At 41.8% G+C, this 24,559-nt stretch overlaps 1 protein-coding gene across 1 annotated transcript in view; it reads left to right on the top strand.

The window, feature by feature from the left end:
- The window catches only part of ITGA9 (integrin subunit alpha 9), a 222,037-nt gene that overhangs the window by 12,873 nt on the left and 184,605 nt on the right, over window positions 1–24,559 (top strand). Inside the window, exons 4-13 of the mRNA XM_072329513.1 lie at window positions 1,174–1,297; window positions 7,361–7,428; window positions 10,589–10,718; window positions 12,387–12,472; window positions 14,812–14,880; window positions 18,059–18,196; window positions 20,260–20,365; window positions 20,703–20,797; window positions 23,636–23,726; window positions 24,238–24,283. Coding sequence (XP_072185614.1) covers window positions 1,174–1,297; window positions 7,361–7,428; window positions 10,589–10,718; window positions 12,387–12,472; window positions 14,812–14,880; window positions 18,059–18,196; window positions 20,260–20,365; window positions 20,703–20,797; window positions 23,636–23,726; window positions 24,238–24,283 — 953 coding nt within the window. The remainder of the gene's footprint in view (window positions 1–1,173; window positions 1,298–7,360; window positions 7,429–10,588; window positions 10,719–12,386; window positions 12,473–14,811; window positions 14,881–18,058; window positions 18,197–20,259; window positions 20,366–20,702; window positions 20,798–23,635; window positions 23,727–24,237; window positions 24,284–24,559) is intronic.

The raw sequence follows: 24,559 nt of genomic DNA on the forward strand, positions 1-24,559 counted from the left end.
CTGAAGCTGTTCTCTGCTGGGCTGCTGGCATGCATTTGCCTGTCAGGCCAAGTGCACTGTAAGCATCCTTTGCTTGATTGGTGGCAATCTATGAATTATTGTCTTTTTAATTTGTCATAGAATCAATAAAACCATTTTGGCTGAAAGAAACTCAAAGGTCTTATAGTTCAACTTTCCTGTAATGAAAAGGAACAACTAGACCAAACTAGACCAAAATGCTCAAAGCCCTGTCCAGCCTGACCTAGAATGGCTCCAAGGACAGGGCATCCCCCATGCCTGTGGGCAGTCTGTTCCAGTGCCTCACTGCTCTTATTGTAAAAAACTTTTTCATGATATCCAATCTAAATCTATCCTATTCTGTTTTGAAACCCATTTTCCTCTTGTCCTATCACAACAGACCCTGCTAAAGAGTCTGTCCCCTTGTATCCTGTAGCTCTGCTTTAGATATTGAAAGACTACTATCATATTTCCCTTGAGACTTTTCTTCACCAAGCTAAACAGCTCCAGCTTTCAGACTGTCCTTGTAGGGGAGATGTTAAATTATTATTGTGGCCCTAAGTTTTGCTAATATTGAGATGTTTCTATAGGCAACGTGAACAGCTCTGAGGTGTTGAGGCAGGAAGGTGGTACAGAATGAGAAGAAGAAGGAGTCCCATTTGGGGATGATAGGGTAAAACATAGGACTTGTGAAGGTGGCTGTTGCAGGCCTCTCTGAGATTGCAAGACTGGTGCAGTTTCCAGGAAAAGTTGAAAGCATGATAAAGAGGTGATATGTAGCAGAGAGCTTGCTTCTGTGCTCATGAGACCAAGCCTTAAGTGATACAAATCAATGCATCTACACTAATGCTCCTAGCTTAAACCAGCTGGGGATCTGGCTTACCATGTGCATAAGTTCAAAGCCCTTGCTATTTTACATCTCATTTCTTTTTATTCTGATTAATCCTTGTGCATAAGGCAACTTGTTGCTTGTCTGGCAGCAGTGCAGCATTATTTTTGGAGCAAGCTAGCTTCTGGGAAGGTGCAAACCAGTGTCTTGATGTGGCATTTATCCTGAGCACTGTGTCCTAGTGAGGCTGGTTTAACCTTTATTGATCTTACTCTGCATGCTCTACCTTACTTGGAGGGCTCTCCTGCAGCTCTTGGTCAGTAATACATGTGGTATGATCTGTTTAGGCCTGCGCGCACCGCTGGAAAAACATCTACTATGAGACAGAATACATTCTGCCCCATGGCTTCTGCAACATCATTCCCCCCAACCTTCAGCCCAGTGGGAGGAAGCTCCTGCCCTGCTATGAAGGTAAGAGTGGAGGGGTGGGAGCGGGGCATGCCTCTGTCTCTAGTCTCTTGTTTTGTTGCTTTTGTGTTTTCCCTTGGTTCATTTCAAGGAACTTCTGTGGCAGCTCATTATAACTGCTGTTCCACTTTAGGTTCTGTAAAGCATTTGGATGTTCCAAAGGTCTGGATTAGGGAAGCATAGCAAAAAAAAGGTTCCAAAACCCTGAACAATGGGCCTCTGTCCCTGTTATTTTCATTGTAAATCCTAAGTGTCAATATCATAATTTTCCAGTTTTCTGATACATTTGAAATTTTGGTATCATGTTTCCTTTCCTTAAGACTTCAGAAGACAGCATCACCACAGACAAAGGAAATTAACTAAACCAGAGGTGTAGGTATACTGTTAGGAAGAAGATAATTGATCTCATAAGGTTTCTCAGCCCCCAGAGAGGCAGCAGGGAAAACACTATCTTGGATTTCTCCTTCCTGTCCTGGGCATCATCCTTTAGAATGCCTCTAGGAGCCTGTAGAAGCACAGGATCTAGAGGCCAAGGTGCAGCATGGTCTGTTATGGGCAAAACCTCTGATTTTATTTATTTGTTTTCACTGCAAATCAATGAGATTTTTGTCTTGAATGTATATTTCTGCTTGGAAGCAGCACACAGCTGAATAATTTCAGGGCTGATAAACTTGTTGTATACATTGATAAACTTGTTACATACATTATTTGAAATGTGAGAGGTTTTGTGTCTCTTTAACTAGCCACTCCAGCTGGTCTGTGACAGAGTACAAGTGAACTGTGTAAACCTTCCTGTTGTGAGTGCTGTCCCGTTGTGTTTGTTCTTTTCATTTCATTCCCGTCAGCAAAACTGAACTTGTGCTTCACAGTGAGGTAATTCGGTTCAAATAGTCTGATACGAGCTGTGGTGATCAACACACATGCGTGGGGATGCTGCCAGGGCTTCCTCCAAGCCTTTGTCATCACTCTGATGCTTGCTTTAAAAACTGCTTGTCTGAAGCCATTGCAGGGAGGTGGTTTCTGGAGGAGACAAACTGCTGGTGTTTTTCTGTGCGTCATGTCTTGAGAGTAAAGCGGCTGCTAATCTGACAGGATATTTGCCAGGAATTGCTAGAGAATAGAAGTGTGTGGGCCTAGTGTATGCAAAGCAGCCAGTGGAAAATTGGCAGGGCTGGTGCAGTACAATGTTGGCTTAGCTTCAGTTCATGCTAGAATGAAAATTGGAGTTTTGGGACTGATTTATCCCTCTTCCCCCCATCTGCCATTGTCAGACGTGAAATTGCAAAGTGTTCCAAGGGATGGCTGCGCTTGTTTGCTCCTGGAACTTTTAGGTTTCAATGAAACAAGCCTGATCCCCAGTGTGCGTGATAGTCGTGTTACAGCACACAGATGGGTTCATTGTTTGAGATCAGCCGTGATCCACTCATCTTGTGGCAATCCTTAGCTTTCTGGAAGGAGAAAAAGCTCACCTCCTCTGACACTATGGATTAAGAGAAGCAGACTGAGGGGGAGATGCTGTGGATTTCATAGGAACAGTAAATGCAATGAGTAATGCTTCCAAAGGGCCTCTAAAGCTGAAGCCTTGTAATTGGTGCATCTAGGGTGATAAACCTAGTGAGAAGCTAACGTGGCTGTCTGATCCACAACTAGAACTGGCTCTTGCCAACTGGCAAAGTGTGCAGGCCAGCTGAGTGCACATCAGTTGCCATACATTTGTGTGTGCGCACCTCAAGAAGGATTATTAGCTTGTGTAACAGAAGTCTTGTGCCAGAAAGGGAGAGGAATCTGACCACTCGACAGGCATCCTTAATGCATGCAGTATGTTTTCCCTTCATATTAAACAGGCTGTGTAACTAAAGGCAAAGAGGAAATGGAAGTTTCCTGACTGGGTGGTAATGGTGCAACAATGAGATGGTCTCAGTTCATCCTATTCTTGTCCAGTTTACCTGAAATGGCTGACAGAATTCTGGAAGCTATTGATTGCTAATGAGAACAGCAGCAAGCCTCATAGTTAAATGCAGTCTGAGTAGGAGCTAATCTGGTTTATATGAACTGCATATCCTTTGAGGTATAGCAGGGGTGTGGAAACATGGTCTTCCAAGCAGGGCTTTTACTTGTTTACTTTTTTTCCTTAGCTGTGTCTTCATTGTTCTGATGCATTCAGTTTACAATGAAGAATGGTGGCTGCTTCCAGGGTGAGAAGCAGCCCAGCTGTATAGGGAGAGCTGGGATGGTTTCCTAGTCCTGTGGTAGGAGCTGGTGATGGAGGCAGAGAAAGCTGATGGGCCTTGTGGTTAGTAAATAAGGGGAACAGTGCATCCTTACATGCCTACCCTCCAAAGGGATGAGCAAGTTTGCCCACAGGGTCCAGACCACACTTGGTTTTCTGGGAGGCATCAAAATATGCTTGTGGTGTGGTACAAACCCAATACCACAATACTAGGTCAAAGAAAATTACTGCTTTTTCTTCCCAGTGTAGTGAAACTCAGAAAGGTGGGGAAAAAGATGCTCTCAGTGCAAATGACAGTGTACTTCAATTGTTCATTTTAATTCTATCTGTGAGGATGGTAGATGAAAGATTTTATGGCACAGAGAAGCTCATGAAGTTTCCTTCTAGACCTGGATTTGCTCAGAGATGAGGCATTTGTCTTCACAGTCATCACACATCACAGCTCATCCCTTTTGTGGATTATTTTGTCCAAATACTTAGTCAGCTTTACTGCTTTCGTAAACTAAAATCATCTTGGCTATGAAACACTACCCTCCCTTTTTTCTTTTTTTCTTTTTTCCCCTTTTTTAAGCAGTTACTCAAAATCACAGAGGCAACCACTTCACTCAGGCTCAGCCTCATCATACTGTTTTGTTATCAACCATTGCCACAGCAGTTAACGTAGTGGCTTGTGGTCTGCATAATCAAGGATGTACAGCGGTCTGTGAGCAGATGTGAGAACAATAAGTAGCATAAAAACAAAGGATTTGTTCATGGCAGCAGTTATTGCTTGCAGCTACATGGAAACTACCGAGCTCACTGCATTCAGTATTTAAGCCCCATGCAAATACTGCTATTCAGGTGTGCAGAAGCTGAGTGCTGATGCAGTATTTGCAGTTTCCTGCTGGCTGATGGCTTTAATGAATGAATGATGGTGTGAGTGACAAGTATCACAACTGTGATGCCACTGAGGTAAAGGGGAGGTAGAAGCATTTCTAGTTTTTTATGCTCTTTGGGCTGATCCACTGATTGGGAAGGGCAGGCTGGCTCTATGAGGGCTCTGAAGTCTGAGAGGCTGGAATATGACCATTCAGGACATGGGGAGCTGTTCTGGACTGTGACCCTGATTGCGTGAGTGAGAAGGAGACCTCCTTGTGGGGAAGAGTCACGTAGAGTTGACAGTGAGGTAGGATGAAAAGAGAAGTGGGTTTTCTGCTGGAAGGATTATGCCAGAGTCCAAGATGGTGTCCAACCAGACCGGGCTACTGTCTCCCTGGGAAGGACTGCCATTGTTGGCATCCTTTTGAAACGTGATTTTGGTGTCTGCTCTTTTTCAGTGGAATTTCAAATGCTCAAATAGCCTTAATATCTGATGTGTTTGGGGCCCTGTGCTTCAGATATCCCATGCGAACTGTCGTTAAGTTCTATAAGACCAGGTGCTGGGCTCTGCTCTTTGGCCGTGGTTATATCCAAATTCAGCATTTACTTGAAATGCTGCAGTCCCTGTCTGCTGTTTGCTATTACAGTCACAGTATAACTAGTTATTTAAGCGAAATCTATGGCCATTAGTTTGAGCAGATACTGGCACCATAAGTGACTTAAAAACAGAACACCACAGATAACCATGAAAACCATGAAGTAGAACATGCTATCTGTTAAATATGAGCTTCTGTGGACAACCATTTAAAGCATCAAACCTTTTCCATTCATTATGCATTATTGCAGCCAGTCACCATTCAGTTCATTTGAAAGCTAACTGTTTTTTTTGTTCCCTGACAATGAAAACAATAGCGTGTGTTTTTCTACACGTCATCTAATATGTATGTTGCTGATAAAAATCAACTGTGTTATGCTTTGTGATGTAGGGGTGTTCGTTTTCACATTATTTCTAGATCTGAATTTGGTTGCTTTTTTAAGGTAGGAAATAGTATACTATAATAAAACAATGCTAATGTGTTCAATAAACCTTTTGACATGATAGGAGTAGCAATTTAATTTTTGTTCGCTTGTTGTTTTATGAGAAGGAAAACTGTTTATCTCAAGAAATGAAGTAATCTCCCATGTTTGTTGCGCACAACTGGATAAAACTCTGGTCTCACCCACCAACCTTGAATAGCTGCATTGTTGTATGGTTGAATCTGTTGCCATTTCTTCTGTTGTCTTCCTGTAGTTTTGCATTCCCTTGGTTTGTATTTGCAGCTAAATTCAAGGGACAGATTGTGTGAGCCGGGACACTTACCACAAGTATTTGCAGAAAAAGCCTTTCTGTTGGCTTGAGTTACATGGGTCTATGGTTTGGAGGATGTTCAGGGCTTGTATATGACCAAATTCCAGTTTCTGAGGGAGTTACAGTGGTGTTTGAGGCTTTTGTTGTGCTGTGGAGCGTGTGATGTAAGGCACTACCTGGGCACTGTGTAATCAAAGCTTGATCAAATAGTTGAGGAAGGATGGACTGGGAAAAAGTGTTGCAAAGCCTGTTTGTAAAAGCAGGAGAAATATGAAAAAAATAAAATAAATAAATAAAAAATAAAAATCCCAAGAAGTTTTATTTCTTTCACCACTGTGTTGAGCCATTCCATGCAATTATTATTTGCTTGAGAGATACTATAGCAATTTCCCTCTTTTGTTTTAAAGCAAATTTTATTAATTCATTGATTGAAGGAGATGCATAGAGAACTTGTGAGCCAAGCCTGATACTGTTTTTGTAGGGAAATATATCAGTCAGTGGGGCTCAGCTGCAGTGGCTGGTTGCGGCCTAGAGCTCTGCACTTGGCAAAGGTGCATGCCCAGTTAGGGGGATGCATCCTGATTGCCAGGGCTAGGGGTGAGCTTGGGTCACCAGCAGCTGGGAGATACCACAGCTTCAATGTGAATTCAGGAAGTGACAGGATCTGTTTCATGCCTCAGCTTGTCAGGTAGAAGAAAAGTATCATGGTTGGAAGTGAGAGTGCCAGACTTGGGCAAATGCAGAGCTTTGCTTGTTGCAGTGCATCCCATGCAGGGCTGAAAACCTAGCCATAAGAAAAGCATAGTCTTTAGGATACTCAGGCAGTATTTCTTAGCAAATGCCAAAGGGGAGAAACCTCATAGTCTCATCAGTCTTAATTACAACCATTCATGTCTACAAACAAGTATTCTTTCCAGTTGGAGTGTGTCTGTCTTAGTAAGAAACTATGGGCAGCCAGCAGTCCCGAGCCTTTGGTGTTGTCTGAACAGCTGAGAGAAAGCACGGTGAACTCATTTATGGTGCTCTGTGGGCATGCTGCTGCACATTCCTGCTATGAAAGGTGTGTGTTTGGGGACATGGCTGCTCTGGCAGTCCCTGTATCCGCCTGGGGCAACTGTGCTGGGCCTTGGGGCCTGCCAGGGCGAACCCCTGCTCTGCATGCACTATCTAGGCTGCAGAGGGACTGCTTGTAGCCTGAATTACACTTTCTCCTGGAGCTTTCTTTTATCCTTTGGAACATACTGTAACATGCAGGAAGTGGCAATACACTGAAGTTGTGCACTCGTAATGGTAAATATTTGAATGCAGTGATCAGGGAAAAAAAAAACAACACCTGCCAGGTGGAACATGATTTCTTCCCCTCCAGGCCTTGAATGTAGTGTATTTTTTTAAAGAGACCTGTGGGCTTTTCTAGTTGTTTTTGTTGTTGTCTCCCTTACTCCAGTGTCCCAAAGCGTCCCTCCACCAGTGATAATTGTGGGGTACCCCTTCCCATCCTTAGCAGCCTCCAATGTGTATGTAGGGTGGTACAGAAACTCAGGTGGGACATGCCTGCTTTGCAGAGGTGGGGTAGCATCCTTGTTGCCAGCATGACCACAACTGACAATGGTTCTTTCCTTCTTTTGCCCAGAGTATAAGAAGAAGTACGGGGAGGAGCATGGCTCATGCCAGGCGGGGATCGCAGGCTTCTTCACTGAGGTGAGCAGAAGTACTGGGAATGGGGAATTAGGCTTGTGAGTGGACTCTCCTGACATGTGTGCCCAGGGAAGCAAGTCTTCAAATGCAGCCATCCTACAAACCTAATCACAGTAACACAGCAAACACTCTCTTGCCTCCATGCTGTCTGTCTGTCTGCCTATCCATCCAGTACTTCATAATGTAGCTGAATTCATCTTGACAGGTCTGGGAACAAGCATGAATAAATAAACTCTGAAAGTTAACCTCAGGGAATATTTTTGCTATGTCCATTTCAAAACCTACACCAAAATATTTCTGTGTCTAATCATAGAATCATAGAATCACCAAGGTTGGAAAAGAACTAAAAGATCATCCAGTCCAACCATTCACCTATTACTAATAGCTCCCACTAAGCCACTAAACCATGTCCCTCAACATGCTACCTATTTTCTTTCATTGGTAATCTAAAACAGTTTTCCCCAAAGGGGTTTGTTTGAATGTGTGTGCATGTGGCTGTGTGAGTCTAAAGGTAGCAGAACTCTGCAACAGGCTGCCTGCCCAGAGAGGTTGTGGGGTCTCTTCTCTGGAGACATTCAAAACCCGCCTGGACACATTCCTGTATGACCTAATCTTGGTGTTCCTACTCCAGCAGGGGGATTGGTCTAGATGATCTTTCAAGGTCCCTTCCAATCCCTGACATTCTGTGATCTGTATGTATATATAAGCATATGTACACACACACACACACATACATATAAGGTAGGAAACGTTTTTTTTTTTCCAGCTATGGTTCAGTTCTTCATTTCAAAAAGGTGGTTTAAAAAAAGAGTAAATAGCATCCAGAGCTGTTATAAATACTGGATTGTATTCTTTGCCAGACAGCGGGCTTATTGACCATATTTTAGTTAAGGCAAAGATGAATTTATTCCCTTATGTATGTGGAGAAGTTTTTGAAATGTTTCAGTGTTTAAAAAACATACAACTATTCTAGTGCATGTCAGGCTCCTTGTTGCTGTCGTGTTTAGTATACATTCACATCTAACTATACATGTGCTGGGCTGCAGAGGTTGTTATCCAAGCTGATACAGCCAAAGTAACAATGTCCTCACTGCTCTGGCAGGAGCTGATGACAAGTAAACCGGAACGGCAGGTGTTGGTGCTGCAGTGGCACTGCCTGATAACTTGATGCTCAACAGCAGCAGCTGTTTCCTGGCTTCTGTGTTCTCTGGCCTGCTGCTGTTCCCAAGCTTTAAACCCTTCCCTACTCCCCTAGTTCAAAAGATAGCTTTGAACTTTCATTGCCTGGGGCCTTGTGGTGGCTCCAGTGCTTCCAGACTGAGCAGGAAATGCAGATAAATTGCTTTTTGGGTCAAAGAAGCAAGCTGCTACCATATTTTCAGTGTTGCTGATGCTTGTTGTTCCTCATGGTCAGTGATCCCTTGACCTCTAGGACACGGCTGCTCCCAAGGAAAAAAGCTGTGGCTGAGCATATCTTGCACTTTGGCTCAGTGAGTATGTGGTCCTGTCCCTTAGGTTTCTTAGGAAGTTCTCTTATTAAACATCCCCGAAACAGTAGCCACTCAGTCCAGAATCTGGGGCATGGAATTGATTTGCCACAAGTCCACCTGTGGTTTGTGTTGAAGGGAACAGTCAAGCACAGCAGCTGCCTTCAGTCTTCTCTGAGGCTTTCTTAAGCTTAGTGTTCTTCAGGCTTTGCTAAATCCTTTGTTGTGGGTAATTAAAGCCACATCTGTTGCTCTCCAGGAGTGAAGATTTGCTGTGAGGTTGTTGGATGCTTTGGTACCAGAAGACACCCTACATCTTCATCTCCTCCCTTCGTTTTTTCTTTTGCTAAATAAAATTATTTGGTAGTCAATAATGTCTGTTTTTTTAGATGGAAGTTATAATTCACAAAACCAAAAATAGTTGTCCTGCCCCTTTAAACAATGAGATCCCCCTCTAACTATAGCATGGCAAATAAATGAATAAATTTCATGTCTTAATTTTGTCACACACTGGTGTTTCATGCTAATGCTTTGCCCTAGAAAAGAGGGGGAAAAAATAATCTACCATTTTGCCAGCAGCAAGTGAGATAGTGATCTTCTGTAACTAAAATCCAGTTTGTAAAAAAAAAAAGAAATATCCATCCAATTTTTGCTTTCAAATTGTTGTGACAAAAATAGCAAATAAATTCCTGGAGTGGATTTCATGTACCTATCTAGGTTTCCATGTGTGAAAAACAGAACAAGAAGATTTTCTCACCTGTTTGAAACTAGGAAAAGGCTTTTCCTTCTCTTCATTGACCTCTTCTAAATAACCAGAAAAATGTGGATGTTTTTACTTATAGCCTGAGCCTCAGCAAGGTGAATTTACGTTGTTTTCCAAGTGTTTGGGGAGAACCTTTTTTATATACTAATATATTAGTGTTGCACATACTCTCCTTCAGTGGGAAAGAGCTCTGAGGGTTGAATGTTCAGGAGCTGATAAAGTTCAGTTTGGATGAACTTGAACGGGAAGGCGTTGAACTGGAAACACTGTTTGCAACCAGTTAATTTCCTTTAGAGATGTCTCTTTCTCACAGTGGGCTGATTAAAAAGCCCTGCTCCTTCTCTTCCTGGACTAACACAGCCAAAATACCAAGTGTTGCTCTGTGTTTTTTCATCATTCCTTGTTGCTCAGCCAGCAATTTCACGGTGTAGGATTCAACTTGAAGCTCACCTTAATTTGCTTTCCTCACCTTCTCTTTGCAACTACTGTTTAGATATCTGCAGTGTCGCCATTGCACCTTCTCTAGTCTTGCTTAAGACTAGTCTTGAGTGCTTGAGTGGAGCTAGGAATGCCAGCAGATGGATAAGTGGTTTTGTGTTAGTAGGGGCAAGTTTGATGGTTAGTAATTGCCTTTTATTGATGTTGCAAAGCAACTGAGCAAAAGTAAGCTAAAGAAAAGGGAGTCTTAATGTCTCCAGAGCATGCGCAGTGGTCTCCATGTTTAAAAAGAAAGGTATTATACATGCTTGCAGAACGCAGGTTCTTATAGATATGCTTATAATCGGTGTTTTATGTTAATATCTTGTATGTACCCTTTTCCGTTACTGCATAAAGCAGAAATTCCAGTCTAGTTTCGATTATTGCTTATTTTTCCCCTTGTTTCTTTCCCATCCTGCTGTTTTTCCTGCTACAGGAGCTGGTCATCATGGGGGCGCCAGGATCTTATTACTGGACAGGAACAGTCAAAGTACTGAATCTCACTGACAACACATATTACAAGCTGAATGATGATGCTGTGATAGCCAGGCGTTACACATACCTTGGTAAGCAGCTCCCTGTACTTGCTGTGAGAGTGGATTAGCTGAGCAACACAGTTCAGAGCTTTGATGCTGTAAAGTGTGAAAGGAAAAATATTTGAGCTGAAGTGTTACCTGCCTAGAAGGAAACATATTCTAGGAAACAGCTGGGGTAGTCCCTTTTTGACAAACAAACAAATGAAAATGCTTAGAGCCTTTGCTGTAATTTTTTAATATAGAAAATGGACTGATAAGCATATTGAGTGTTAGTATGCCTCCTGCACTTGTCTTTTTGCCCCGTGATGGAAGAATTATGTCCTTGGTTAGGTTGTGTGTACGCTTACACTTACTTTAATGTGTCTGTAAAACACAGTTATGGAAGGTATGTTGCTGAGATAAATTTATTTGAACAAAAATGTTGCCATGCAAGTGACTCACTGGAGGAAGAATTGACTGTAGATTCGAGTACATCTTCAGTGTGAACTCAGTTGGTTTTACTTGCTCTAAAAAACAGCTGATGTCCCAAACATACTTAAATTAAGAGCTTCTACCATATCCCTAGCACTGTTGAGACTCAGGAGCCATTTCAGTCAATGGTTTGATGTTGTTTGCACTGACCTCTCTTTTTCCCCCTTAACCCTTTATAAAAAGTACCACTTAGAAAGTGCTGCTTGGAGATAACTAAATGAGGAGCATATGCTCACATTTAAGGACATGCATATGTTATGCCACTGGTAGACATGAATTATAATGTTTGCAATGCAGACAAGAGCCTCCTAATTTACAGTAGAAGATCAAGTCGAATGCAAGACAACCTTAGAAGGAACGTACTTCACTCTTCTTTGGCTATTATATATAATCTTAATGTAACGGATAAGATCAAATCTTTGTTCTCTGGTCAAATATGCTCTTTGATCTGTCCTCCCTTTTTTATTCTTACATAAACAGAAATCTTCTTAAGCCATTAACTTCTCTGACCTTTTTGTCTACTGTCCTTTGCTCTCCTCTCCACCAGAAAGGCGTGTATGTGATTTACCTGACTTTTTCTGGGCAGCCATTTTAAGTAAAGGCAGAGACTTCTGTCTGGCTGATGTGGACTGTCTCTCTCTGTGTGATGCTTCCCTACAGTGATGTGCTCCCCTTGTTCTGTTTCCTCTGTCTACATGCTCCTGTTTTACTGCCTTCCTTTTGAGACTCACAGTTTTCAAACTGTTCTCTGCAACTGTTTTGCATGCACTTCTGCAGGTTGTTTGCTGACTATACATACCTACATCTTTTTTGTTTCTGTTGACTTTTGTAAGAGTACCGGAGGCATGTACTGCTATTTCCTATTGCTTTGTGCTCTGGAACTGAATATTGGTGTATCCTAAACAAAATGTTTTTGTAATGCTTTGAGGATGTAGCAGTGAAACCTGATGAGGACGCTCCAGATGGCTCACCTGTTTTTCAGTCTTTTTCCTTTTGTGATTTTTCTTCTTCTTTTTCTTTTTCTTTTTCTTTTTCTTTTTCTTTTTCTTTTTCTTTTTCTTTTTCTTTTTCTTTTTCTTTTTCTTTTTCTTTTTCTTTTTCTTTTTCTTTTTCTTTTTCTTTTTCTTTTTCTTTTTCTTTTTCTTTTTCTTTTTCTTTTTCTTTTTCTTTTTCTTTTCTTTTTTTATTTTTCTTTAATGTATGTCTATCTTCTTCTCTCCCACTTAGGATATGCAGTGACAGCAGGCCATTTCTCTCAGCCAACTACCACGGATGTTGTGGGAGGAGCTCCCCAGGATGGAGGCATCGGAAAGGTGTGCCTTTTTGTCCCAACAATAATGTGGTCAGATTAAACTGGGCAAACAGGGTGGTATTGGCACAGTTCCCACGTGTCAGAGAAGCCAGGAGATTTTTGTCTGCAGAGTAGTTTTGGAACACTGTTCAAGGAGGAGGTGAGGCAGTTTGATGAAGTCAGCAAATTTTCTCTACCTGTCCCCTCTGATGCTTAACATCCCTCCTCCCTCCCTTTCTCTCCCAGTCAATCCTTCAAATAGTTATGTTAATGAGATGCTGGCACCATTTCTTTACACCACTTGTGTTTAGGATTTCTAATGCATAGCCATCACTTAAACCTTGCTCGGAAGTGAGAAAACTTGGAAGAGTCTTTGTCCTCTTCTTGCTTTCTTCATACATTTGACAGTGCTATGCATGCAAATTGGTTCCATATTTTCTTCAGGATAGCACCTATAATAGCATGAAATGCCATTTACTAGCCTTTTTGATGCCTCTTTAGTAGGCTAGCGTATTGGTTTCTGCCAGCTGTATTCAGAAATCTTGGAGACAGGCTCCTGAGAAACAAAAAATAAAAAGGTTTTCCAGTAGGTATACACATGTACAATCTCAGAGATGTAAGCATGTGAATGGTCAGGTGGCGCTCTGCCTTCAATTCCTGTACAGGACACCTGGCTGCTGTAGGGAGCAGGGTGAGGTTGTGCTGGGACCCCAGTAACACATCTGAACCAAAGGTGGAGGAGAAGGAGTAGGGAAAGGGAGGAAGGGATGCAAAGGATCTACTTTCCCCACTCTTTCTTTAAAGTCCCTTGGGAGCTTACCGCCACCATGTGTTTCAGCGGAGATGTCCCGTCTTTCCATCTTCTTTCCTCTTCTGTTCCATAGGGGCATCACCAGTAGCTGAGTTGTAACAGTAAGGAGTGGGAGGTGTTCATTTGCAGGAACACTGTGCATTGGCATAGACAGATTGTTTTTGGCAGTAACAGGGTCCTCAGAGTAGCAGAAAAAACGGGAAAAATAAAATAAAAGTAGAGGATGAACTTGGTACATACACCTTATCTGTTATGCCCAGGACATAGGGGATATAGTAGATGTTAGGTTACTATTGAGAAGACGTTCACAGGAAAGCCGTAGTTTCCTTATCCTGGGTGTTCTTTTGCAACAGCTCCAAAGCATTTTCCTTCCAGTTTCACTGGAAAAAAAGATTTAAGTTCTGTACAAGGAAGAAGATAAAAACCCAACTACTGACATGTGATCCATTAGGAAGCAGCTGGCTCTGTAGGTTAACAACTGTTGCTGTGGTTGCATGGGATATGGATAGCAGGAGCAAATGATGAGGGAGGCAGTATGAGATGTTAAATAAAGAACATTATACTGAGCAGTCCTGTTGTTCTTTCTCTTTAATGAGCTAATCCTTGCCGCTTTCCTGAGAGAAAGTGATTGCCATTGTCACACCCTTTCCATTGAGGAGGAAGCCAAGGCATTTACTGGGATGGAGTCATTTCCCAAATGGTATTGGGAGTGTCATTAGTAAAACTGGGCTTGGAGTTATGACACCTGGCACCATGTACTTGCTGCTAAACTTTCTGCTGCAAAAACTGGGGAGTCCTTTATATCCAGAGCAACAGTAAATGCATGCTGCGTTCTCAGTTGAGAATGGCTTTGAACTCTCCTGTCTCACCACCCATTAATAAATCACTACATATTCAAATATGTCAAGTGCTTGGCTCTGTTGCATGGCCTTGGAAGTAAGAAATCCTCTATCCCACAGACATTCTAAGGACCTGCTGGGAAACGGCCTATCCACTGCTGGAGGAGTCTCAAACACTAACTAAGACAGCCTTTCTGCTGAAGGGAATCCCTTCCTACAAGCCATGTACTCTAGGTCTTAAATTTTTTTGGTAGAAGATTTAAGATTGGACTTGTATTAATACACTTTTATCCCTAAAAGTTCCTGTTTAAGCAGTTTCTTCTATGGAAATGAGCAATAAGTGGAATGTGTTTGAGAAGCTTTGTGATTTACAGATCCTTTCAGGCAGAAGCAGTACAAATGCAGTGAGTGATTCTACTGGGATTTCTTCTGTTACACTGTGAAGATTGCAAGGATGTACATACAGGCACTTCTGCCAGGGAAGGGAAGGATGGGCACGGGTAGAGGAACAGCCTCATGCCTTCTCAACACTTTGTCCTGCTCGTTCCCTAGTAGTCTGCAAATGTATCTTGTTTGTGACATGGAGTGTTCCTCTGTGGGGTGCTTTTAAATACTCACGTGTGCACATAAACTGAGAAAGCATAAGTGGTGGGTACCATTATGTGCTTGTATTTTAGTGTTGGTTAACCTTTTTCTTTTTTCACTTTTCAGGTTTATATTTTCAGAACAGACAGACGATCAGGCTCTTTAGTAAAAATCTTTCAGGCTTCAGGCAAAAAGGTGAGCTTTTATACTAGTATGTTATTATGTGAGGGTGGAGGATGGGGAAATGATGGCAGGATCTTCTCAGAGCATCACTTTCTATTCACTGCTTCATGAGTTTTCAAGCAAATGCTGTTTCTCCTCATCCTTCCCACACATGTAAGTCTGTACTGCCCAAGTGTATTCTCTTTTTAGTGTAATGGTGGTGACTACAATGTCTGTTCAGTGACCACGGGACTGAAGTCGAGTGTCTTGCTGAAAACGTTACTTGTGGTTTTCTTTAGCCTCACACAAATATAGTGCAATGTAACACACAAATTCTGCTTTAGCTTTCTGAGGTGTGGCAGAGCCCATTGGGAGAGATTTCCTCACACAGGGTGTTACCAGTGGATTTGGGTAGCTTGGAACTTGGTTCATTGCACAAAGCCACACACTGGTCTTCTCTGCCCCAGTGAGACATGGCAGTGACATGAGAATTATGCTGTTTTGTGGAGGAGCAGTTTCATTGCTTCAGAGAGCCATTGATTTTTCTCCTATCTGCCATTAATCAGTCCAGAGTGTTTCTATTAGTATTAGTGTCTTAGAGCTGATCTCTGCTCTTCCTTAGAAATGTAATGAACGTTAATGAGATCCAGCTCCCCTGTGCAGTGCTGTGTTTGAGTAGGAAAGAGCCAGCACTCTTCCCTGGGGGTTTGTTGTAGATGTGTCACATGGAAAATGAAGCAGATAGTATGTCTAGCTATAGGTAAAAACAATAAGTTGGTTTATTTGGGAATAATATATTGAGGACAAGAAACACTTTACCTGGAGTTGTCCATATTCTCCTGGGATGAGAGGAAATACAGAAGAAAAAGGTTCAGAGAGGTTGAGATCCAGGAAGATCTCAAGCATTTGACTATATCAAGATGGAAGTATTAGCATGTTTGATTTTATTTTTTTTCCCCACTGAAACACTCCTGCAGTCTTCAAAAGCATGCCTGGAGTGGGTAAAATCTGCAAGGCTGTGTGGGTGGATGCTGAAACTTGCCTTGTAGATCTGGAGAAATTTGTCTTTCTCTACACTGTAGCAGAACTGCCAGCATCTTGAAAGGAAAAGCCCTCCCAGTTCATTGAGGGCATCTCCTGTGTTTGATTGCTTCCTGTTCATTTCTATCCCTGTTAACTTTTAAATGTCCCTAAGGATCTGCTCCTGGAGAACTATTCCTCAGCCAAACAAACAGAGCTATCAGGACATTTCTAGGTCTCAGCCAAAACTTTTCTTTTTGAGTTTAATGGTATTATCCTTAACTTATCAAGTATTTACATCCTTCAAGAACTTCTAGGCTGTCATCACCTTAATCCCCAGCAGTGTGTTTTCTACAAATTCTGTAAAATCAAAAGGAAAATTGTACTTAAGGGAAGCCCATCTTAAATCACCTTTCCTCTGTTTTGTGACTGAGATATAACCAGCCTAGCACTGAGCACTGAACAATGCTCTGCCCTTCCCAGTGGTGTGAAAGTTCATTGTTCTGGCATTCCTGTTGCACAGACTTTAACAGTGGGCAGTTTCTTCAGTTTCTTCTTTCCCTTTCCCTTTTTTTTTTTTGCCTTTTTCCTGTGGGAAGCTGATCAGGGAAATCAGATGCAGAGAGGAAGAAAGAAAAGGCGGTGTCTTGTTACAAGATGTTAAGTGTACAAACGTCAGGTTCTCACAGCACTGTGAACTCACCCACATTGCAGGCGTACCACATTTCAGTTAAGTAAATAATAGCCTTCCCCTGAAAACTGTCTAAATACGTAGTGAAATGCTTTTCATAAGTTTCACTCCTTACCCATGAGAAATTTGTTTAAAAACCTTAGTGGATTTTTAAAAAAATAAACAAATAAGAAATCCACGAGGGAGCTTAAACTACAAAATAACTGGAATCAAATTATGTTTGAGGTCTGACCTTAAACCCACACAAACACAGAAATCTGAGTTACAAACTGAAACTCTATCCTTAACTCACCCCCATTATAGATGTCTAGCAGCTTTTAAATCTTACAGACTCTAAGGAGTAGAGTTGCTTCTGCCCATCTCCTGTTGTGCCTGGTAGCTCTGGCTTATGCCTCAGAAGCTATCAGATGAGAAGGCTGTGGGGTTAGGGGTCTGCAGTCAGGAACACGAGAACATAAAAGAGCTGCATCCTTTTTAAGTAATTATTTTTGTAACCTCAATTTTCCCTGGTGTGTTAACAGCTCTCAAGTTAAAATATGAAGTAATATCTTTTAAATTTTCCATTAGAAGTTGCTTTTAATTTAGTGACTGTTATTTAGCTGATCTCAAAGGGTATGCCTTGTGGTACCTTAGAAGAAGAAGATGAAATAAGAACAGAATATCATTCCTGCTTTTGGTTTCCATTTTGTGTGCTTTTAAATTGACACTATTGGTGCTGGTTGGAAGACTGTTAGCATTTCGTATTCACTCGTATCCAAAATGATGTAATGAACTTAATGAATTTCTTAAACTTAAGCAAATTAGTTTTATCAAGCAAGAATAATCAGAGATGGAAAGTTACTTGTTTTCTCTGTATCAACTGAAAACTTTTTAATGACAGTTTATTGACCAGGCCAGTTCACCTGTCTGTGTGTGAGAGAAAAGGCTATAAGCAAAACCTACAGCCAGTACTGCTAACCGAAGGTGGCTGATTTAAGTAGGGTACGGGGAAATATTCCACGAATGAGTGGTAATATCAGATGCTTCTTTTAATTGGACCTTCCCCTCTTTTCTTTAGGCTACTGTCAGAAGATTTGTTGGGTAGGAAGTTCACCTCTTTATGAAGTCTAGTGCTAGGTGTGAGTGATTACTAGTAAGGTCTTTATTTAGGAAACTTATTTCACCCTATTGCTGGTTGTAAGCATTTGACCAGTGAAAGGTAGGCTGGGAAGGCCTAGCTGTCTCACTTAAACATGTGCCAGGGTAAAAAAAAACAAACAATGTGTATTTTTCTGATAGAGTGTGCAAGATGATGCACTCTTACAGTAAAGTGTTAAATTCTTGCCTGTTATTCCCTAAGTATCTCTTAGGCTTTCTCTGTAGGAGTATTTGTGAGTGATAAAGCAGCAGGTCATCATTTGAAATTGAAATTAAAAAAAGAAACAAAAAACACGCCTAAATGATTTCCTCCTGTGTGTGGGCAGATACTGAATGCTTTGTTGTGACTCGGCTTGGTTACAGATGGGCTCTTACTTTGGCTCCTCCTTATGTGCAGTTGATCTGAATTCTGATGGGTTGTCAGACCTGCTGGTCGGAGCACCTATGTTTTCTGAGATCAGAGATGAGGGTCAAGTCACAGTCTATATCAACAGAGGAAACGTGAGTATGCCTGGGAATTACTTGGTAAGGGATTTTATGGGTGTGTGTCTGGGCAGGGTAACATTAATGTCCCCTCCAGCTCTGCATGCTGAAACTCGATGTCTGTAACATGCAGTCATGGAAAACTCATCTGGTATCATGGTTTCCCAGAGACCAGCCCACATTCATCACAGAGTTGTGAATCTTTCAAGGAGGTCTGGAAGAGTTTCTGGTTTTATGTTGAAACTTCGTGGCACTTGTGGCTGTATGTTATTTCAGTGCCAAAACCAAGTAAGGTCAGCTGCTTTGACCGAGTTTTACTTTGTGTTTTGGGTGGTTGCTGGGACCTACAAATGGGAACAAAAACAGCTGGGATTTAGGATTCCTTGTGTGAGGAGAGCAGAGACTGAATTCATGTTATCTTCACACTGTGGCCTGTGGTGGGAAGGTCTTATCAGCTGATACTGTTGGATTTCTCGTGTGCCAACAGCAGTTTTGGAAATGTCTGAACTTTCTTCTGTCACCAAAGAAACATCACTATTATGTTCTATTTATAGGAAAATAATGAATGCTCACTTACTGAACAAGTAATAATCAAATCCAAAACATCTCAGAGGGGGAGTTGTTACATACTAAAACTAAACCGATTTGTGATTTGCTTCAACAGAACTTTAACAACTTTAGAGTTTGTCTGTGCGAGACACAGCAGTCACCACAAGTCTTATAGGAAGAACTGGAGAGACTTGACAGTTGTCTCTGATGTAATTTTGTTTTCTGCTAGTGCTTGTCCTTTTAAGTGGGCTTTACCTTTTCAGTTTGATCCCCAGATTGTCCATATTGCAGAATGGCTGTCAGATCATTCATCAGAATAAGCCCATAACGCTTAATACCTAATGTTTCTTGCTTACAGTGAGAGCAAACATGGATTCAGTTTATAAAAGATAAAAGTTAAATAATAAAACTCCTTCAGCAAGAACTACTTGAAGGAGTAGAGGCTTACAGAACTGTGGACTTTCTTTTGGGATGTGGTCATTAAAACTTGCAGTTTCATTCTGCAGGCACCAGTGGTTAAGAGGTCACTGAAGTGAATCAGAGAAAACTGCATTATAGAACAAGCATGCATAGTGATGCTAGGTATAGCATACTTAAATTTTTCCCTTACGAGGACTGCAGAAAAGTGAGTTGCACATATAGGCCTAAATGTCGCTTCTCTTGCGTTTCAATTTCATTATGTGGGATTTTCTTAAAGTCAGCAACTCCCTGCAGCCAAGAAAAAGATTTTATTACATGTTCCAGTGGGCAGTTTACCCTCATTCACAAAGGAAGCAAAAACAAAACAAAACAAAAACCAACAACCCTTGAGGTGGATACAGAGTTGGATTGTGTAACTAAATTTTGTTTTCTTGTGGAAATGTTCCTTTCCCCTTGAGGGAGGACTGTGAAAAAATGAGGCTTGTGTATGTGACCAGAAAATGGGTGGGCAAGAAATACCAGATCCATATAAGGCTTCTCATGGCATACGAGTACAAAGCTGATTTATTCTGATGTTTCCTCTGTCTCTTTATTTCATTAAAGCTTTTTTCCTTGTTCTTCATTTCAGAAAGCTTTTTGGGGTGTTTGTTTTAATCCTTCCATCCAGTACTTGAAAAATGTTCAAATCCATCTGCCCAAGTGTACTCTGCTTAAGGAAGAATTCTCTTTAATTCACTGAGGTTTAGCTGTGTAAACCTGGACTGATGTTTTTATTCCTCAGATGTAGTCTGCCAGTGGAGCAAAATCTCAGCCGTTATATTTTAGGCGTCTGAAATCTTCATGAGCTCAGAAGCCCCGTGACTGCATTTAGTCATAACATTTAGACTTATCATTTAGTTAATTTAGCATTTTGTCTTTATCTTATCATTTGTGTGCTCTCTTTTTTTGTTTGTTTGTTTGTTTTATTATTAATCCTTTCAATTTTTACTACCCAGCTGATCTACACTGAAAGGGGACACCTTGGCAATGACAGTGATAGCCATCCCAGAGCTTTGCCCTGTTTCTTCCTGTGGTGGCATTCCTCTGAACCTGCTTTATTTCCTGTTTGTTAGGGTGTGCTGGATGAGCAGCTTGTCCTGGATGGTGATGGGGCCTACAACGCACACTTCGGGGAGAGCATTGCCACCCTTGGTGATATCGATGATGATGGGTTCCCAGGTTGGTGCCTTTTCCTGAGGGATGCCAGTGGTCTCATGCTGAGGACAAGATGCTTGCGTAGGATTTGCCTGCTGAAGTCCTTGGCATCTGTTTATAATTGATAACAGTAGATGAGAGTGAAACGTTGGTGCTGGTGCCTTGCTTTTGGCAGCACATTTTAAGGGCTGAAGACTGACCTGCTCTCTGTACTCCTGAATTTATTTCTTCCAGGTTACTCAGGGCATGCTGTTCCATTAAGGCTAACCTTGTGCTGCTGCTGCAGGTTGTCATCGCAAGAGGTGGGGGTATTCTCCCTTTGCATGGAGATGGGATGCTTATCATCTGAACTGTTTTACAGATGTTGCCATTGGGGCACCTCAGGAGGATAACTACATAGGAGCAGTGTATATTTATCACGGGGATGCCAACGGGATTGTACCTCAGTACTCAATGGTACGTGACACCTGATGTCTTTCACAATATCTGTCTGAAACCTTTTTTCTGGGAAAATTAGCTGCCCTTGGGGGTCACTTTATAGGTAGCCTCATGCAATTCCAGCTCTGCATTCCTTTCTCAGTCCTAGTTTGAAGCTAGCTTCTCCCAAGATTTGTCTACTTTTATGCGGTAAGGTAAAATAATGTTAGTCAGGAGATATTTTTCACTGTAATTTGTTACAGTCTTCCTTCTGTTAGCTTTCTGCTTGAAGCAGATGAAGTCTTGGGATTTCAGTGTCAGTTTTTGGAAGTAGTGGTTCTGTTTAAAGCGCAAATTTTGCAAAGATCGAGCATATATGAATGATGGAGTGGTCAGTGAGAGTCAGGAGGTTGTGCTTTCTTCCCACAAAGACAGATTTTGCGAGAAGGAAGAGGACCTAAGTTTTCTTATGTTCTCCCCCAAATTGCCTTTACAGAGCTTGCTGACTTTCTGTTTTGGATATGAGAATATGTGACAGTGGTGGATTAAGGTTACCACCTTTCTGTCCACAATTAGGAAGTTAAAACTAGGCTGGGATATGCGGTAGTGTCTTTTGCAGAGGTGACACAGTACAATTCAGCTACTATAACCCGACAGCAGAGAAGACAAATTCTATGCTTACATTACCCAGTGTGTCCCTTTGTCTCTGTCTGGCATGTTTCTTTTTTTCCCAGAGCCTAAATCTTCCTTCCCTTTGTCCATGCGTTTGAAGTTCTGGCTGTTTTGTTTTCTTGCTGGGTGGGATCCTCCACCGTAAATCAGTTTAAGCAGAATTAAAAGAATTTAGTGGTTATGTTGGAGGCTTTTCTAACAGACCATCGAAGTGCAGTCCTTCTTCCTTTCAGCATGTGTATGTCAGGCATTGCTTTTTCAAAAAGGAAGTTGAATGCTTCTTTATGGATACTTATAAAATGCACTAATTTGTGCCATTTGGACGTCTCTGCCTGTTTTTTGCTGAGAGCTGCTGCTGGTGGGGTTCTTAGGCTGTTCAAAGGCTGGAGCATTTCAGCTCTTGCTGCAAAGGATTAGGGACTTGATATGGGTCTGGGTTTTTTTGGGGGGTCATTCACAAGAAAATGCAGCATTTCTGGGAGAGACCAGATCAGCAGGGTGATAAGGAAAACATCTTTCTTGCTGTCTTGCCCTCCTCATTTTAGCAGCAAAGGCAGCAGACACAGTCCATGCCTCTCCACTTGCCCTGGTGGGACAGAGCCCAGCTCCAGAGGGTGGCAGGTTGCCTTGGCACCGTTTCCCTGAGAGGGCACTATTTTTTGACCCATTTCCCAGGACCAGCACACCACTAATTTATTTCCTGCGTGCAACACCAAAAGCTTTGTAATATTTTCAGTTTTTTTACCTGTATGCCCTGGATTTGAACCTAAAGGAGAAAGGGTTTGTATCTTATTACAGTACCCCTGAGCCGTCTTAATATGCTGGATTTTCTTTATTAATTCAGCCAAGAGAGTTGTGTGATGGTGGCTGCAGGGTATGCTTCTACACTCATTTATTTTTGTTAGCTTTTCCCCCACCTTTGTTCATTCAGATGACTGATGATTGGTGCTTCCTTAGGTCACTGCAGCAGCTTGAGTGGTGGCTTTAAGCAGACGCAGCTCAATAGGCCTCATGGCCTGCTGTTTCAATTCATGGAACTAAATGGCAGAGCAGTATTATACTTCTGCTACTGTACCATAACAGCCTGAAGATGGCTGTTGGGATGTGCATAGGCGGGATTTACCACACCAGATAGGAACTCCTTCCCCAGAACATGATGTAGTGTGGGGAGGAGGTGCCCTCCAGTTGCCTTATCTACCCATGTGTGGCAGATGAGGGTGTTCTGTATGTGACAGAGCACTAAGATCCTTGCAGCTGGCTGTCAGGATGTGAATACCAGATTGCCTTTCTTCCTCTCAACTTGGCTTCCTTTTATCCACAAAGTTCCTGTCTGACCTTTTGTCAACTATCATGCACATTTGTGGGTGGGCCAGGAAAAGCCATCAGCCACATGTCCCAAGCTGTGAAGTACCACCAACAGCCTCACAACCACTTGGTGGGATGGGTTTCTGCAGTCTGCAGCTTCTGTAATCAGATGCTGGTTTGAGCTCAGGTCTTGTATTGGTGGCCCAGCATAATGAATAAGATCTCTGAGACATCAAATTGCAATAGAGAAAGAGATTTTGAGGTATTAATTTGCTTTAGACAAAGGCATTTACAATTTAAGCTGTTTAGAGAAAGTTTTTTTGTTAGTAATTAAAAGAAAGAAGTGATGTTAGAAGCTAATTAATCTCTGCATTGAGAAGGCAGAAATGAGATACAGCTTCCAAACTGACACAGAATACTGCATAATAGTTGATGAAAAATAGAATTTCCAAGTGGGGTGAAAATTAATCATTTTGACTTGGAGGTGTGTTAGCAAACTTTGTGAAAAGGAATGGTTGCACAGGATTTTCTGTTTCTCTTAATCATTAATTTTGCAAAGATGCTGCTTCAAACTTCTATTTACGTAAATGAAAGCAATGAGGAAAAAAAACAACAACAGAAAGGAAAATCTCTGGGCACAGTTAAATTTCCTCCCTTCCCCCCATGAAATGTGTTTGATGTGCTCTATATTTGTCTTGGGTCTGCATGAGGGTTGTGGTGCAGGTGTGTGTTCAGGTGTAAGCTATTGCTGGCCTCTCCTAGTCCTGAGCAGAAGGGCTTCCTGCAGATGTGTGGCACTCCCAGCCCATGAAAATCAGACTCCAAGCTTTTTCTTTTTATCAGTGGCATCTTTGCGTTACTGACTGTGGGTGATTTCATTTGGTGTGTTTTCCACTGCAGAAGCTGACTGGGCAGACAATAAACCCAATGCTGCGGATGTTTGGGCAGTCCATATCAGGGGGAGTTGATATGGATGGCAATGGTTATCCAGGTATGTGTGCTTCTCCACAGCAACAGGCTGGAGAACAGTAGAGCTGGTAGTTTTCAGGTTGCTGATTCCCACAGCTGTGGGAGGCCGTTGACCATGTATGTGCTCCTACATACTCTCTATGTTATCTCAAGCTCCTGATAAAAGTTCATTTGATTTCTAAATTCAGGTGTTTGGGCAGTCATGACAGTGAAATCAAGTATTAAAATAAGGAGTGCTTGGCATCCTGCCTAGGTTGTAAGTTGCTTGGAAGCTGCTCAGTCACGATGATAAACTTACAAAAATGTACTACTACTAACAATAAACAAATTCTGAAATAGAAATGAAGTATCACTGCAGACCTAATCCTGTAATTGTAATGCTTTGGACATAATAAGGGACAAATTGATTGATTTAAGCCAGGAAAGCAGTTTTCTTTTTTTTTATAATGCATGCTTTGTAATTTATCGACTGACTTACGAAAACTGAATTCTGTGTCTCTCCTGTAATTGTCTAAACATTACATACATTTCAGATGTGACTGTTGGAGCCTTCTTGTCAGACCACGTTGTACTGCTAAGGTGAGATCGATGTCTGTTTTTCTCCATTGCTGTTTTAATTTTGTTTTTGCTTTCTTTTGATATCTAATGTGGTCCTCCACCCCACAGATTTTCTTCTTAATTTATTGCAATCAGCAACAGCAAACTGGATTGATTTTCAAGCATAGTGTTACACCTGGCTAGTACTGAAGAACATGTATTTCGATTTAAGCAGAATTGTGAGGGATAACCATAGGCCTCTGAGGGCTATGGAGAAACCAATGGGTTAAGGAGATACATTGCATCATAGTGCCTCTT

This window comes from Excalfactoria chinensis, chromosome 2, assembly GCF_039878825.1.
Source record: "Excalfactoria chinensis isolate bCotChi1 chromosome 2, bCotChi1.hap2, whole genome shotgun sequence".
NCBI classification, from domain to species: Eukaryota; Metazoa; Chordata; class Aves; order Galliformes; family Phasianidae; genus Excalfactoria; species Excalfactoria chinensis.